Genomic DNA, 10,717 nt, shown 5'->3' with positions numbered 1-10,717 from the left:
TGGAAAAAAAATAAAAATATGGCCACAACTTTATTGGTTACAGGTGATGAGTGGTATTAGCTTAGGCATTGGTCCTAACCGACTATCCGGCTTCAGCCTGTTCGCTTGAAGTCCGGGAAGGGTTAACAACCAGTAGGGGGAGTCCTGCTGATGCACATCAACTAGGAACTCCCCCAGGGTCACTGCTCGGGGGCGTGGCTTAGGCCCTCACCTCCATAGGCTTCAGACAGGGCCACGCCCCCCGGAATCCTTTATCAGACTACCCTTCAATATGGGGGGGAGCTGATGGCGCTTCCTCCCCCCTTCCATCTACATAACCAATGCCTAACCGCCACTCGAGCAAAAGCTCACCGCAAATACCCTCAAACCTGCAACCAATCCCTAATCCCAGACATCATATCCACCAACCCACATCAGAAAGATGTACGCCATCCTCTCAGTAGAGGACCACTTAGCTGAACTGGATGTTGGGGTGGTCAATGACCCAACCCCCCAGAGCTGCCACTCTACATGCCACCTAATGTACCAAAAGCTTCCTGGGCTTTGTTTATCGCAATAGGGCACCGACATGCCTCACCAGCAGTGGTGACCAAATTAGGGTTGAATCTGACAATGAGGCAATCAGTTCATTGATGTCAGGGGTTCAGGAGCAGAGTCACAGGAGAGGGAGGAAGTGGAGAGCGAGGGGGAAGAGTCCGAAGGAAATGTCAGCGAGGACAGCAGTCCGAGGTCTCTGAGTCTCTCCAGTGACTCGGAAGATTCACAGAAAGGGGCCCCCATAGTCAGGGCAAGGGGAGTGCCCAGGGGGGCACCTCGAGAAGAAGGGGCCAGAGGGGACTCAGAGAGTAGCAGCTGGAAATCCGGACCAGCGTCCCCCCCAGAGCGCAGTAGGGGGGAGGAGTCCCAGGCATCGGGATCAGGGGGCGCGCGGGCAGCGGGAGAACGTGAGGCAGGAGGGACCACACCCTCGTCAGGGAGCGAGGAAACGGTCATCAGGAAAGTTAAACGCGCGCGCGCGCCAAGTTCAAATGTACAGGAGGGCGGCAAGGTGGGCAGCCCGGGTAGGGAGCCAGGTCCTAAAGCCCGCCGAAGAGAGGGGGAGGAGTCAGAGGGGTCAACGTCTGCCTCAGAAGAGTCCAGGAGGGAGGAGACCCCAGGGGGTGGTAGGACCCAGAGGAAGAGAGAGAGAAGGAAGAGGTGGAGTAAGATTAGAGTCTTAAACTGGTGCGCAGGGGGCGGAGACTCAGACGGAGCTTCGCCGGTCTAGAGTCCAGATGTAGAGCTGGGACGCTGAGGCTTTGAAATGGAAACTATTCTTCAATAAAGACTTTGATATGTTACTACCGGCTAGCGTTGGTCCTTGGTGAGCTGGGACCCAGAGCCAGCCCTGACAGTAAGCTCCGTCTCCAAAATTTTGGCACCAAGAACCTCGCCACGTGAGTCGACGCAGCGAGGGAAGAAGAGGGGTGTTTCCAGAGCTCACAAAACTCAGGCAAGATGACTACAGAAGAGCAACTAACAGCCCTGCAAGAAGCGGTGACACAACTCAGCACCGAGGTACTTGCATCCAGGAAAAGAGAGGAGGAAATGGTTAACGCCTGCCGGGATCTCCAAGTCAGGTTGGACGTGCTTTCTAAACAGGGGCAACCGGGACCCAGAGCAGAGGGCATTGGCTTGGGGAGAAGGGGAGGCAGCCTTGTATCTCATTTTGACGGGAGTCTACAGCAGTACCCCAACTTCAGAGCAGACCTGCTGTTTGCGCTGGATCTGCTTGACAAAGACTTTAGAGATGAAAGAGAGAAAGTGGGGTTTATCTTGTCCCATTTGCATGGGGAGGCCAAAACGTGGCTGAGGAATTTGTGGAGAGATAATGATCCGGCGCTCCAAGATGCGAAGGCTTTCATTAAAGCAATGGATTCGTGTTTTTTATCAAAGATAGACATCGACATTGCACGGAGGGACATACATGGACTTAAACAGGGCAAAGCCAGCGTGAGGCAATACCATGCACGCTTTTTCGGACTAGTTCATGCACTGGGATGGCAAAAAGATTCTGAGCCAGTGAGAGACCTCTTCTGGGAGGGCTTGAATGCAGATGTAAAAGCGGAGATTGGAAGGGGGGAGAGGCCAAGGAGCACCCAGCAAGTAGTCCAGAGGGCTCTGGAAATCGGGGTGCATCTGGAGGAACGTCCTTGCAACAGGGAAGAAGGACGTTGGGGAAGGGCACCAGCCAGAACACCTCCCTTCTCTCCCAGAGAAGCAGCGCGTGCGCACTCCACACCCTCGCAGGGAGGGGGAGAAGAACCGATGGAGATCAGAGGTGCCAGGGCTCAGTCAGCTACCAGAGCCCTAACACCGGGAGCAGCCAAAACGAAGCCTCCTAGAGGGAACAGGAAGTGCTACATCTGCGAGAGTGCTCAACACATGGCGAAAGAGTGTCCCCAGAGGCTCCACAAGCACACTGCAGCCTCGGCAACAGTCACAGAAGCAACTCAATTGAAAACACAGCAACAGTTAAACGACGGAGTCTGGCTGGAGGAAGAGGCACTGGGGTCCAGCCAGACAAGTCAATGAAGCAATCCCCAGCGCTTTTGCAACCCACAGACCCCCTCCCACCCAAACCAGTGGTGCAGCTTACAGGGTCTCTCCAACTGCCCAATGGACGCACTCTGGAGGTGCCGATCACCATTGACTCCGGCAGTAACGCTGACTTTATAGGACTGGAATTCATTCAGCAGCACAATATACCACTGCTACCAGCCACACTGCCCCTGAACGTGGTCACGGTGGATGGCAGAGACTTGTTAGGGGGGCAGGTGGTGCAACAAACGCAGCCGATGGTGATGCGGATTGGAAATCACCAAGAAGTCATCAGCTTCAATGTCACCCACCTGTCGGACACGCCAGTAGTCTTGGGCATGAGTTGGCTGCACAGGCACAGCCCAGCATTGGCGTGGTACCAGCGCCAACTGACCTTCGGCTCCTCCTATTGCGCGGAACATTGCATCCTTCCTAGCCCGGAAGAAGGAGGGGACGACCCGCAGCTACAATTAGGCACGCTGCAAGCAGTGCCGCGGAAGTACGCAGCGTTTTTGGAAGTTTTCTGCGAGACGGAAGCGGACAAGCTGCCTCCCCACAGGCCCTATGACTGCAAGATTGACCTCCTGCCAGGAGCGACGCTGCCAGCCGGGAAACTGTATTCCATGTCTGAGGACGAGCTGCAGGAGCTCAAGGAGTTCATAGACCTCAACTTGAAGCGCGGTTTCATCCGGGAGTCGAAGGCAGCGGGGGGCAGTCCTGTATTCTTTGTGAAGAAAAAGGACACGCCCCAAAAGAGGCTTGTAGTTGATTTCAGGCTCTTAAATTCCAAGACCAAGCCCACGGCCTTTCCCATGCCCAAAATAGATGACCTGCTGGCAACGGTGAGGAAAGGACGCGTTTTTACAAAATTGGATCTGCGAGGGGCGTACAACCTGATTCGCATACGGGAAGGAGACGAGTGGAAGACTGCCATGTTCACGCCCCTGGGCACATATGAATACAGAGTTATGCCCTTCGGTTTACAAAATGGCGCTCACTGTTTTCAAGCCTTCATGCATCACGTCCTGGCGGGTCTCCTCTACAAGAAATGCGTCTGCTTCTTGGACGACATCCTGATATTCTCAGAATCTGAGGAGACCCACGAAGGAGACGTCAAGGAAGTTCTGCAGAGACTGCAGGAGCATCGGCTGTACGCCAAGCTGGAGAAGTGCCAGTTCGACAGGAAGGAGGTGGATTTCCTGGGCTACAAGCTGTCGGACAAGGGGCTCGCCATGGACAGCGCCAAGGTTCGCGCAGTGTTGGACTGGAAGAGCCCGCGCAATTGGAAGGAGGTCCAGCGGTTTGTGGGGTTCGCCAACTTTTACCGCAAGTTCATCAAGGGGTTCGCGATGCAGACGGCGGCCATTACCGACACGCTCAGCTCCAAGAAGAAGAAGTTCATCTGGACGGAGCAAGCGGAGCAGTCCTTCCAGAACCTTAAGAGTCTCTTCTCATCCGAAGGGCAGCTACTGCATGTGAATCCCAGCAAACCGATGAGGGTTGAAACAGACGCCTCAGACAGAGCCGTGGGCGCCGTACTGTTGCAGAAGGACCCGCATGGGGACTGGAGACCGTGTGCCTTCTACTCTAGGAAGCTCAGCAAGTCGGAGCAGAACTACACCATCTGGGACAGGGAGTTGCTGGCCATTCATGCAGCATTCAAGGCGTGGCGGCACTTCCTCGTCGGGGCCAAACACACAGTGCAGGTTCGCACGGATCATAAGAACCTGGAGTACTGGCGCACGGCAAGGTTCCTGAACCAGCGGCACATCAGATGGGCGGAATTCTTTGCGGATTTCGACTTCCGGATAGAATACATCCCAGGCGACAACAACATCATGGCGGATGCACTGTCCAGAAAGCCGCAATACCTCGAAGAGGCGGCACCAGCAGCGGCCAAACACATTTTCGCTCCGAAAGCGTGGGCGTGCGCTTCAGCAACCGTGGACCTGGAGGCGGTCCGTCGAGCACTGCAGGAGGACCCCTTCGCACAAGCCAAGATGGAGGAGGTGCACAAGGGCACGGTGAAGGACGACGAGTTCCAAGTACGGGACGGATTGCTCATCCGCAGAGGAGCACTCTATGTACCGGGAGACGACCTCCGTGCAAAAGTACTGCAGCAGTTGCACGACGCACCCACCGCCGGGCACTTTGGCAAGGAGAAGACGGCAGAACTAGTTGCCAGAGATTTTTGGTGGCCCAAGATGCGGGGGGAAGTCGCGGAGTACGTCTCGAGGTGCGACACCTGCCAAAGGGCCAAGTCAGTGCACAAACCTCCGGCGGGACTGCTCGAACCGCTGCAGACCCCGAGCGAACCCTGGGAGAGGGTGGCCCTGGACTTTGTCACGGATTTACCCAGCTCAAGGGGTAAAACAGCAGTGCTAGTGGTGGTGGACATGTTCACTAAAATGGCCCACTTCATTCCATGCGCGAAGGTGGCCACGGCAGAACAGACTGCCAAACTGTTCATAGACCACGTCTTCAGGGTGCACGGTCTGCCACGGTCTATCTTGTCCGACAGGGGGCGCCAGTTCATTTCGAACTTCTGGCAGAAGCTGATGGGTTTCCTGAACGTCAAGATCAACCTAGCGTCGGCGAGACACCCGCAGACCAACGGCCAAGCGGAGCGCGTCAACGCCATCATGCAGCAGTACCTGAGATGCTATGCAAATCAGCAGCCGACAACCTGGGTGGACTACCTGCCGCTCGCTGAGTTCGCCTACAACAACACGAAGCACGTGTCCACGGGGGTGACACCGTTCTTCGCCAACAACGGGAGGCATCCCAGAACCTTCCCGGGATTAGAGAGACTGGGGGAGGGAGAGCCACAGGCAGCGGAAGTCTTGGCGGCAGAATTGCAGGAGGTTCACGAACAGCTTAGGAGGCAGTTAGAGCTTGCAAAGCACGCATACAAACTGCAGGCTGACAAGCACAGAAGGGTTGGGGAGGACATAAAGGTGGGAGACTGGGTGTGGTTAGCGGCCCACGCAGTGCCGACCAGATCACTAGCTAAGAAGAAACTCGGACATAAGCAGCTAGGACCTTACCAAGTTGAAGCACGGATCAATCCGGTGGCTTTCCGGTTGACACTTCCGGAGGGATCCAGAATGCACCCAGTATTCCATAGGTCGGTGCTCACGCCCTACAAAGCACCTCACCGATTTCAGGCGCAGGACATGGCACCAGACCCGTATGGGGAGACCCCCCCAAGGAGGGAGTCGCCAAGAAGGGAACCCATCAACCAGGTCACAGAGATTTTAGACTCGAGATGGGGGGAAGAGGGAGTAGAATACTTTCTCGCCAGTGAAGGTACCCCGGCCAGCGCCAACCGTTGGGTGCCGGACTATGCCCTGAACGAGCCTCTTCTCAAGGAGGAGTTTCATGCCTTGTTCCCACACAGGCCCATGCCAGCCGAGTATTTCGACGACTGGCTTTTCACACCCACGCTTTCAACCAGCACCTTCCAGGGGTTCACCTCGGACGAGGAACCAGCAACGGAAACACGTTCTCCGGAGGGCTCGCCCTCGGGGTTTGCCTCAGACCGCTCGTTTTGGTGGGACGATCGAGGAGAGGAGCGGTGGAGCAGGAGGTGGCTGAGGGGTCCTTGGCAGGCAAAGGACCCAGAGGAGACGGAGGGTGAGATGGACATGGACATGCTGGGGGAGGACGTTGGGTTCGAGCATGGCGGCACGGAGATGGAAGCAGAGGAGATCGAGGTCGGCGAAGACAAGGAGGACGAGCCGGACTTATCCGGATGGATGCACGCCACGGGGGACGAACTGTATCCGCCATTCACCCCCACAACGACGGAGCACCCAGCACCCCCGCCGGAGGAGGGGGAGGGGGGAACGGGGGGCTTCGAGGGGGGGATGGATGTCAGGGGTTCAGGAGCAGAGTCACAGGAGAGGGAGGAAGTGGAGAGCGAGGGGGAAGAGTCCGAAGGAAATGTCAGCGAGGACAGCAGTCCGAGGTCTCTGAGTCTCTCCAGTGACTCGGAAGATTCACAGAAAGGGGCCCCCATAGTCAGGGCAAGGGGAGTGCCCAGGGGGGCACCTCGAGAAGAAGGGGCCAGAGGGGACTCAGAGAGTAGCAGCTGGAAATCCGGACCAGCGTCCCCCCCAGAGCGCAGTAGGGGGGAGGAGTCCCAGGCATCGGGATCAGGGGGCGCGCGGGCAGCGGGAGAACGTGAGGCAGGAGGGACCACACCCTCGTCAGGGAGCGAGGAAAGGGTCATCAGGAAAGTTAAACGCGCGCGCGCGCCAAGTTCAAATGTACAGGAGGGCAGCAAGGTGGGCAGCCCGGGTAGGGAGCCAGGTCCTAAAGCCCGCCGAAGAGAGGGGGAGGAGTCAGAGGGGTCAACGTCTGCCTCAGAAGAGTCCAGGAGGGAGGAGACCCCAGGGGGTAGTAGGACCCAGAGGAAGAGAGAGAGAAGGAAGAGGTGGAGTAAGATTAGAGTCTTAAACTGGTGCGCAGGGGGCGGAGACTCAGACGGAGCTTCGCTGGTCTAGAGTCCAGATGTAGAGCTGGGACGCTGAGGCTTTGAAATGGAAACTATTCTTCAATAAAGACTTTGATATGTTACTACCGGCTAGCGTTGGTCCTTGGTGAGCTGGGACCCGGAGCCAGCCCTGACAATTGAAATCATTGTAAATGTCCCACATTGGCCTTTCCGATAGGCCAAGTCTATGTGCACCACAACGTCTCCTGAAAGCAAAAGAAGGTAACAAAGCCAGGTCAGATATACCATGAACAATCACAAGGTCTTACGAATATATCCCTTAAAAGTATCAGACTTCCACCGCCCCAAGTCCTTCATCCATTTAGCTGAGAGTCCCAAATGTAGTGGCAGCCCCAATCCGAAAGGCAAATTCAGCTGGGGGTGAACCACAGGCAGCAATCGCCCTTCGCATAGCGGCATGAACTGATGCTGTGCAAGGCGGGAGCCATGCAAATGTATGAGGAATGGGCCTGAGACGGTTGATCTCACGTACATGAAATGTCTAGTGCTCTTTACTGGGCATGGCCCATTGTGACTAGTTGCTTGGAGCTGAATAAGGGTCCCCTTTCCCTGCTGATCAGTTTTGGAACATCGGACATGCAGGACTAAATTGGATCTGGACAAGGTAAGGTCTCTCAATAAACTTCCCCAGGCAGCGGAATCTTGTTGGCCCTCACAAACCACTTCGCCAAAGCGCAGAGCGCCAAAGGAGGCGATGGAGTATGCAGCCAAAAAATAAGCGGGCCTTGTACTTAGACCAACAGATATCTCTTTATTTTTATTGTTGTTGTTGTTGTTATTTCGATTTGGCATAGACTGTCATAAGTTATGGGCCTTCTACCATCACTGCTGGGAGGCTGCAGCCCGTGCTAGCCCCCCAGTGCCCTTCACACTAAGAAATCCACACAAGGGTCTATGGAGCCTTACAGAAGGAGGAGATTGCAGCTGACTGGATGTTTAAGAGTCTTTGCTGTGTGACCCAGCTCCCTCAAATGTACCAAGTATTGCAGAACTTCAGCCTTGGTAGGGAGTGTGTCAAGCCTAGCATTTTTTAATTTGCCTTGTTGTTGTTGTTTAGTCGCCTGAACCTCTACCATCTGCGCCTCTGCCGCTGCTGGTGGTGCCTCTGCCACCTGAATCTCTACCACCTGCGCCTCTGCAGCTGCTGCTGGTGCTTTCACCACCTGCCTCCGTCATCTGTGCCTCTACCACCTGCAACTCTGCGGCTGCCTCTGCCGCCTGAGCCTCTGATGCCCCCGTCGCCTGAACCTCTACCACCTGTGCCTCTGCTGTTGCCACTGGTGCCTCCACCACCTGAGCCGCTGCCACTGGTGCCTCCGCCGCCAGAGCCTCTATCACCTGGGCCTCTGCTTCTGCCGCTGTTACCTCTGCCGCCTGAATCTCTACCACCTGTGCCTCTGCCACTGGTGCCTCCACCGCCTGAATCTGAAACCTGCGCCTCTGCAGCTGCTGCTGGTGCTTTCACCACCAGAGTCTCTTCTGCTGCCACTAGTGCCTCCAACTCCTGAGACTCTGCCACATCAGGCCTCTGCTGCTCACGCTTGTGCCTCCTCTGCCTGAGCCTCTTCAGCTGCCACTAGTGCCTCCTCTACCTGAGACTCTAGCACCTGTTCCTCTGCCACTGGTGCCTTGAATTGAAATAAGCCCAATGAAAGGTTATTTGTCTTCTTTTTATGCAGATGGAAGCCAAAACACCTCTTTTGCTTTGTGATTCTGGTGTTAATTCATTAGATATCCATATCTGATCAATTCTGGACATTGATTGGTTTGCCTCTCAATAGAATATTTGGATCAAAAGATAATAATAATGGGAGATATGAATGCAGTAGTGTCAATGGAAATGGACAGATTAAGAGTAACAGGAAAAGCAAAGGAAGGGAAGTTACCAAAAACATTTTTCTCAATGGTAGAGAACTGCAATTTAATTGACATTTGGAGACTAAGGCACCCATTAGAAAAACAATTCATCTTCCATTGAGAAGCAAACCAATCAATGTCCAGAATTGATCAGATATGGATATCTAATGAATTAACACCAGGAATATCAAAGATTGAAATCCAACCTAAGGTAATTTCGGACCATAATGCGATTAAATGTATATTAAAAGGTGTCAGGGGTTCAGGAGCAGAGGCACAGGATAGGGAGGAAATGGAGAGCGAGGGGGAGGAGTCCGAAGGAAATGTCAGCGATGACAGCGGTCCGAGGTCTCTGAGTCTTTCCAGTGAATCGGAGGATTCACAAAAGGGGGCTCCCATGGTCAGGGCAAGGGGAGTGCCCAGGGGGGCACTTCAGGAAGAAGGGGCCATAGGAGACTCAGAGAGCAGCAGTTGGAAATCCGGACCAGCGTCCACACCAGAGTGCAGTAGGGGGGAGGAGTCCCAGGCATCGGGATCAGGCGGCGCGATACCAGCGGGAGAACAGGAGGCAGTATTGACCACGCCTCCGTCAGGGAGCGAGGAAACGGTCAAGAGGAAGGTTAAACGCGCGCGCCAAGTTCAAATATACAGGAGGGCAGCACAGTTGGCAGCCCGGGTAGGCAGCCAGATCCTAAAGCCCGCCGAAGAGAGCGGGAGGAGTCAGGGGGGTCAACGTCTGCGTCGGAAGAGTCCAGGAAGGAGGAGACCCCGGGGGGTAGCAGGACCCAGAGGAGAAAGGAGAGAAGGAAGAGGTGGAGTAAGATTAGAGTCTTAAACTGGTGTACAGGGGGTGGGGTTTCAGATGGAGCTTCGCCGGTCTAGACCCTAGACGTAGAGCTGGGGCGCTGAGGCTTGGAAATGGAAACTATACTTCAATAAAGACATTACTACCGGCTAGCGTTGGTCCTCTGTGAGCTGGGACCAGGAGCCAGCTCTGACAGTGACTTTTCCTTTATTGGCCACTAGCTGGCAGCAAATTAGCTTCCCTGTACTAAAATAAAACAACAGGCTGCAATGCACAGAATGTCCTCAAAGTGGCAGCAGTTAACAGTCTAAAGTATTTCTTTATAATTAAATCAGGGAGGCTGCAATGCTCAGAACGGCCACTAGATGGCCTGCGTGAGCAATTTAAGCCTGGAAAATGGCGTTCCCGCCAAAACGCAGCAGGGAAAGGCAGCTGAACACAATGGGCCTGCACCCAGGCCCAAGTTAGGCCGCGCCTGCCTCCCTGCAGCCCCGCAAGACACCAGGCCTCCCCGCTTCGCAGGGAGGGCCACCAAGGACAAAGGAAGGCCGAAACCGGCCTCGGAAATCGGCGGGGGGGGGGGCTCGGGAAAGCCTAAGAAGGCCCAGCAGGGCTGGAGGCACCCCCCGCTGTGGCGCGGCACCAGGCGCTGCCGAAAAAAGGCCCTTCGTCCAACCAGGAGCCAGGCCTAGGCAGCTGCGCCCCTGCGGCTGGGCGCACTTCGCAGAGGCCTAGTGCCTCCGAACGTTAAGGTAAGCTACAGTGGGGGGGGGGGGAAGGGGAAAATTAAAGGACTAAGGGGGGTGGGAATGAAGGGTAAAAATTTTAGAAGGAGAGAGGGAAAATTAAAATAAAATTAATAATTATTACACAGAGGAAACTTAATCAAAGGACAAAATTAAGAATTAAATAGAGCTAACGCAATTAAAGCAGGCCAAAGACACAAGGATAATGGG

At 55.1% G+C, this 10,717-nt stretch overlaps 1 protein-coding gene across 1 annotated transcript in view; it reads left to right on the top strand.

Annotated features, from left to right (window-relative positions):
• DOCK8 (dedicator of cytokinesis 8) overlaps positions 1–8,321 on the top strand; it is a gene marked incomplete at its 3' end in the record, with an annotated part of 126,172 nt that extends 117,851 nt beyond the window's left edge. Inside the window, exon 41 of the mRNA XM_083404612.1 lies at positions 8,241–8,321. Within this exon, the coding sequence (XP_083260738.1) occupies positions 8,241–8,321 (81 nt within the window). The remainder of the gene's footprint in view (positions 1–8,240) is intronic.
• Positions 8,322–10,717: the final 2,396 nt, after the last annotated feature.

This window comes from Podarcis tiliguerta (assembly GCF_965153285.1).
Source record: "Podarcis tiliguerta genome assembly, chromosome: 11".
Taxonomy (NCBI): Eukaryota; Metazoa; Chordata; class Lepidosauria; order Squamata; family Lacertidae; genus Podarcis; species Podarcis tiliguerta.
Note: the sequence above shows the minus strand (reverse complement) of the source record. Positions and strands in the feature narration are given on the sequence as shown.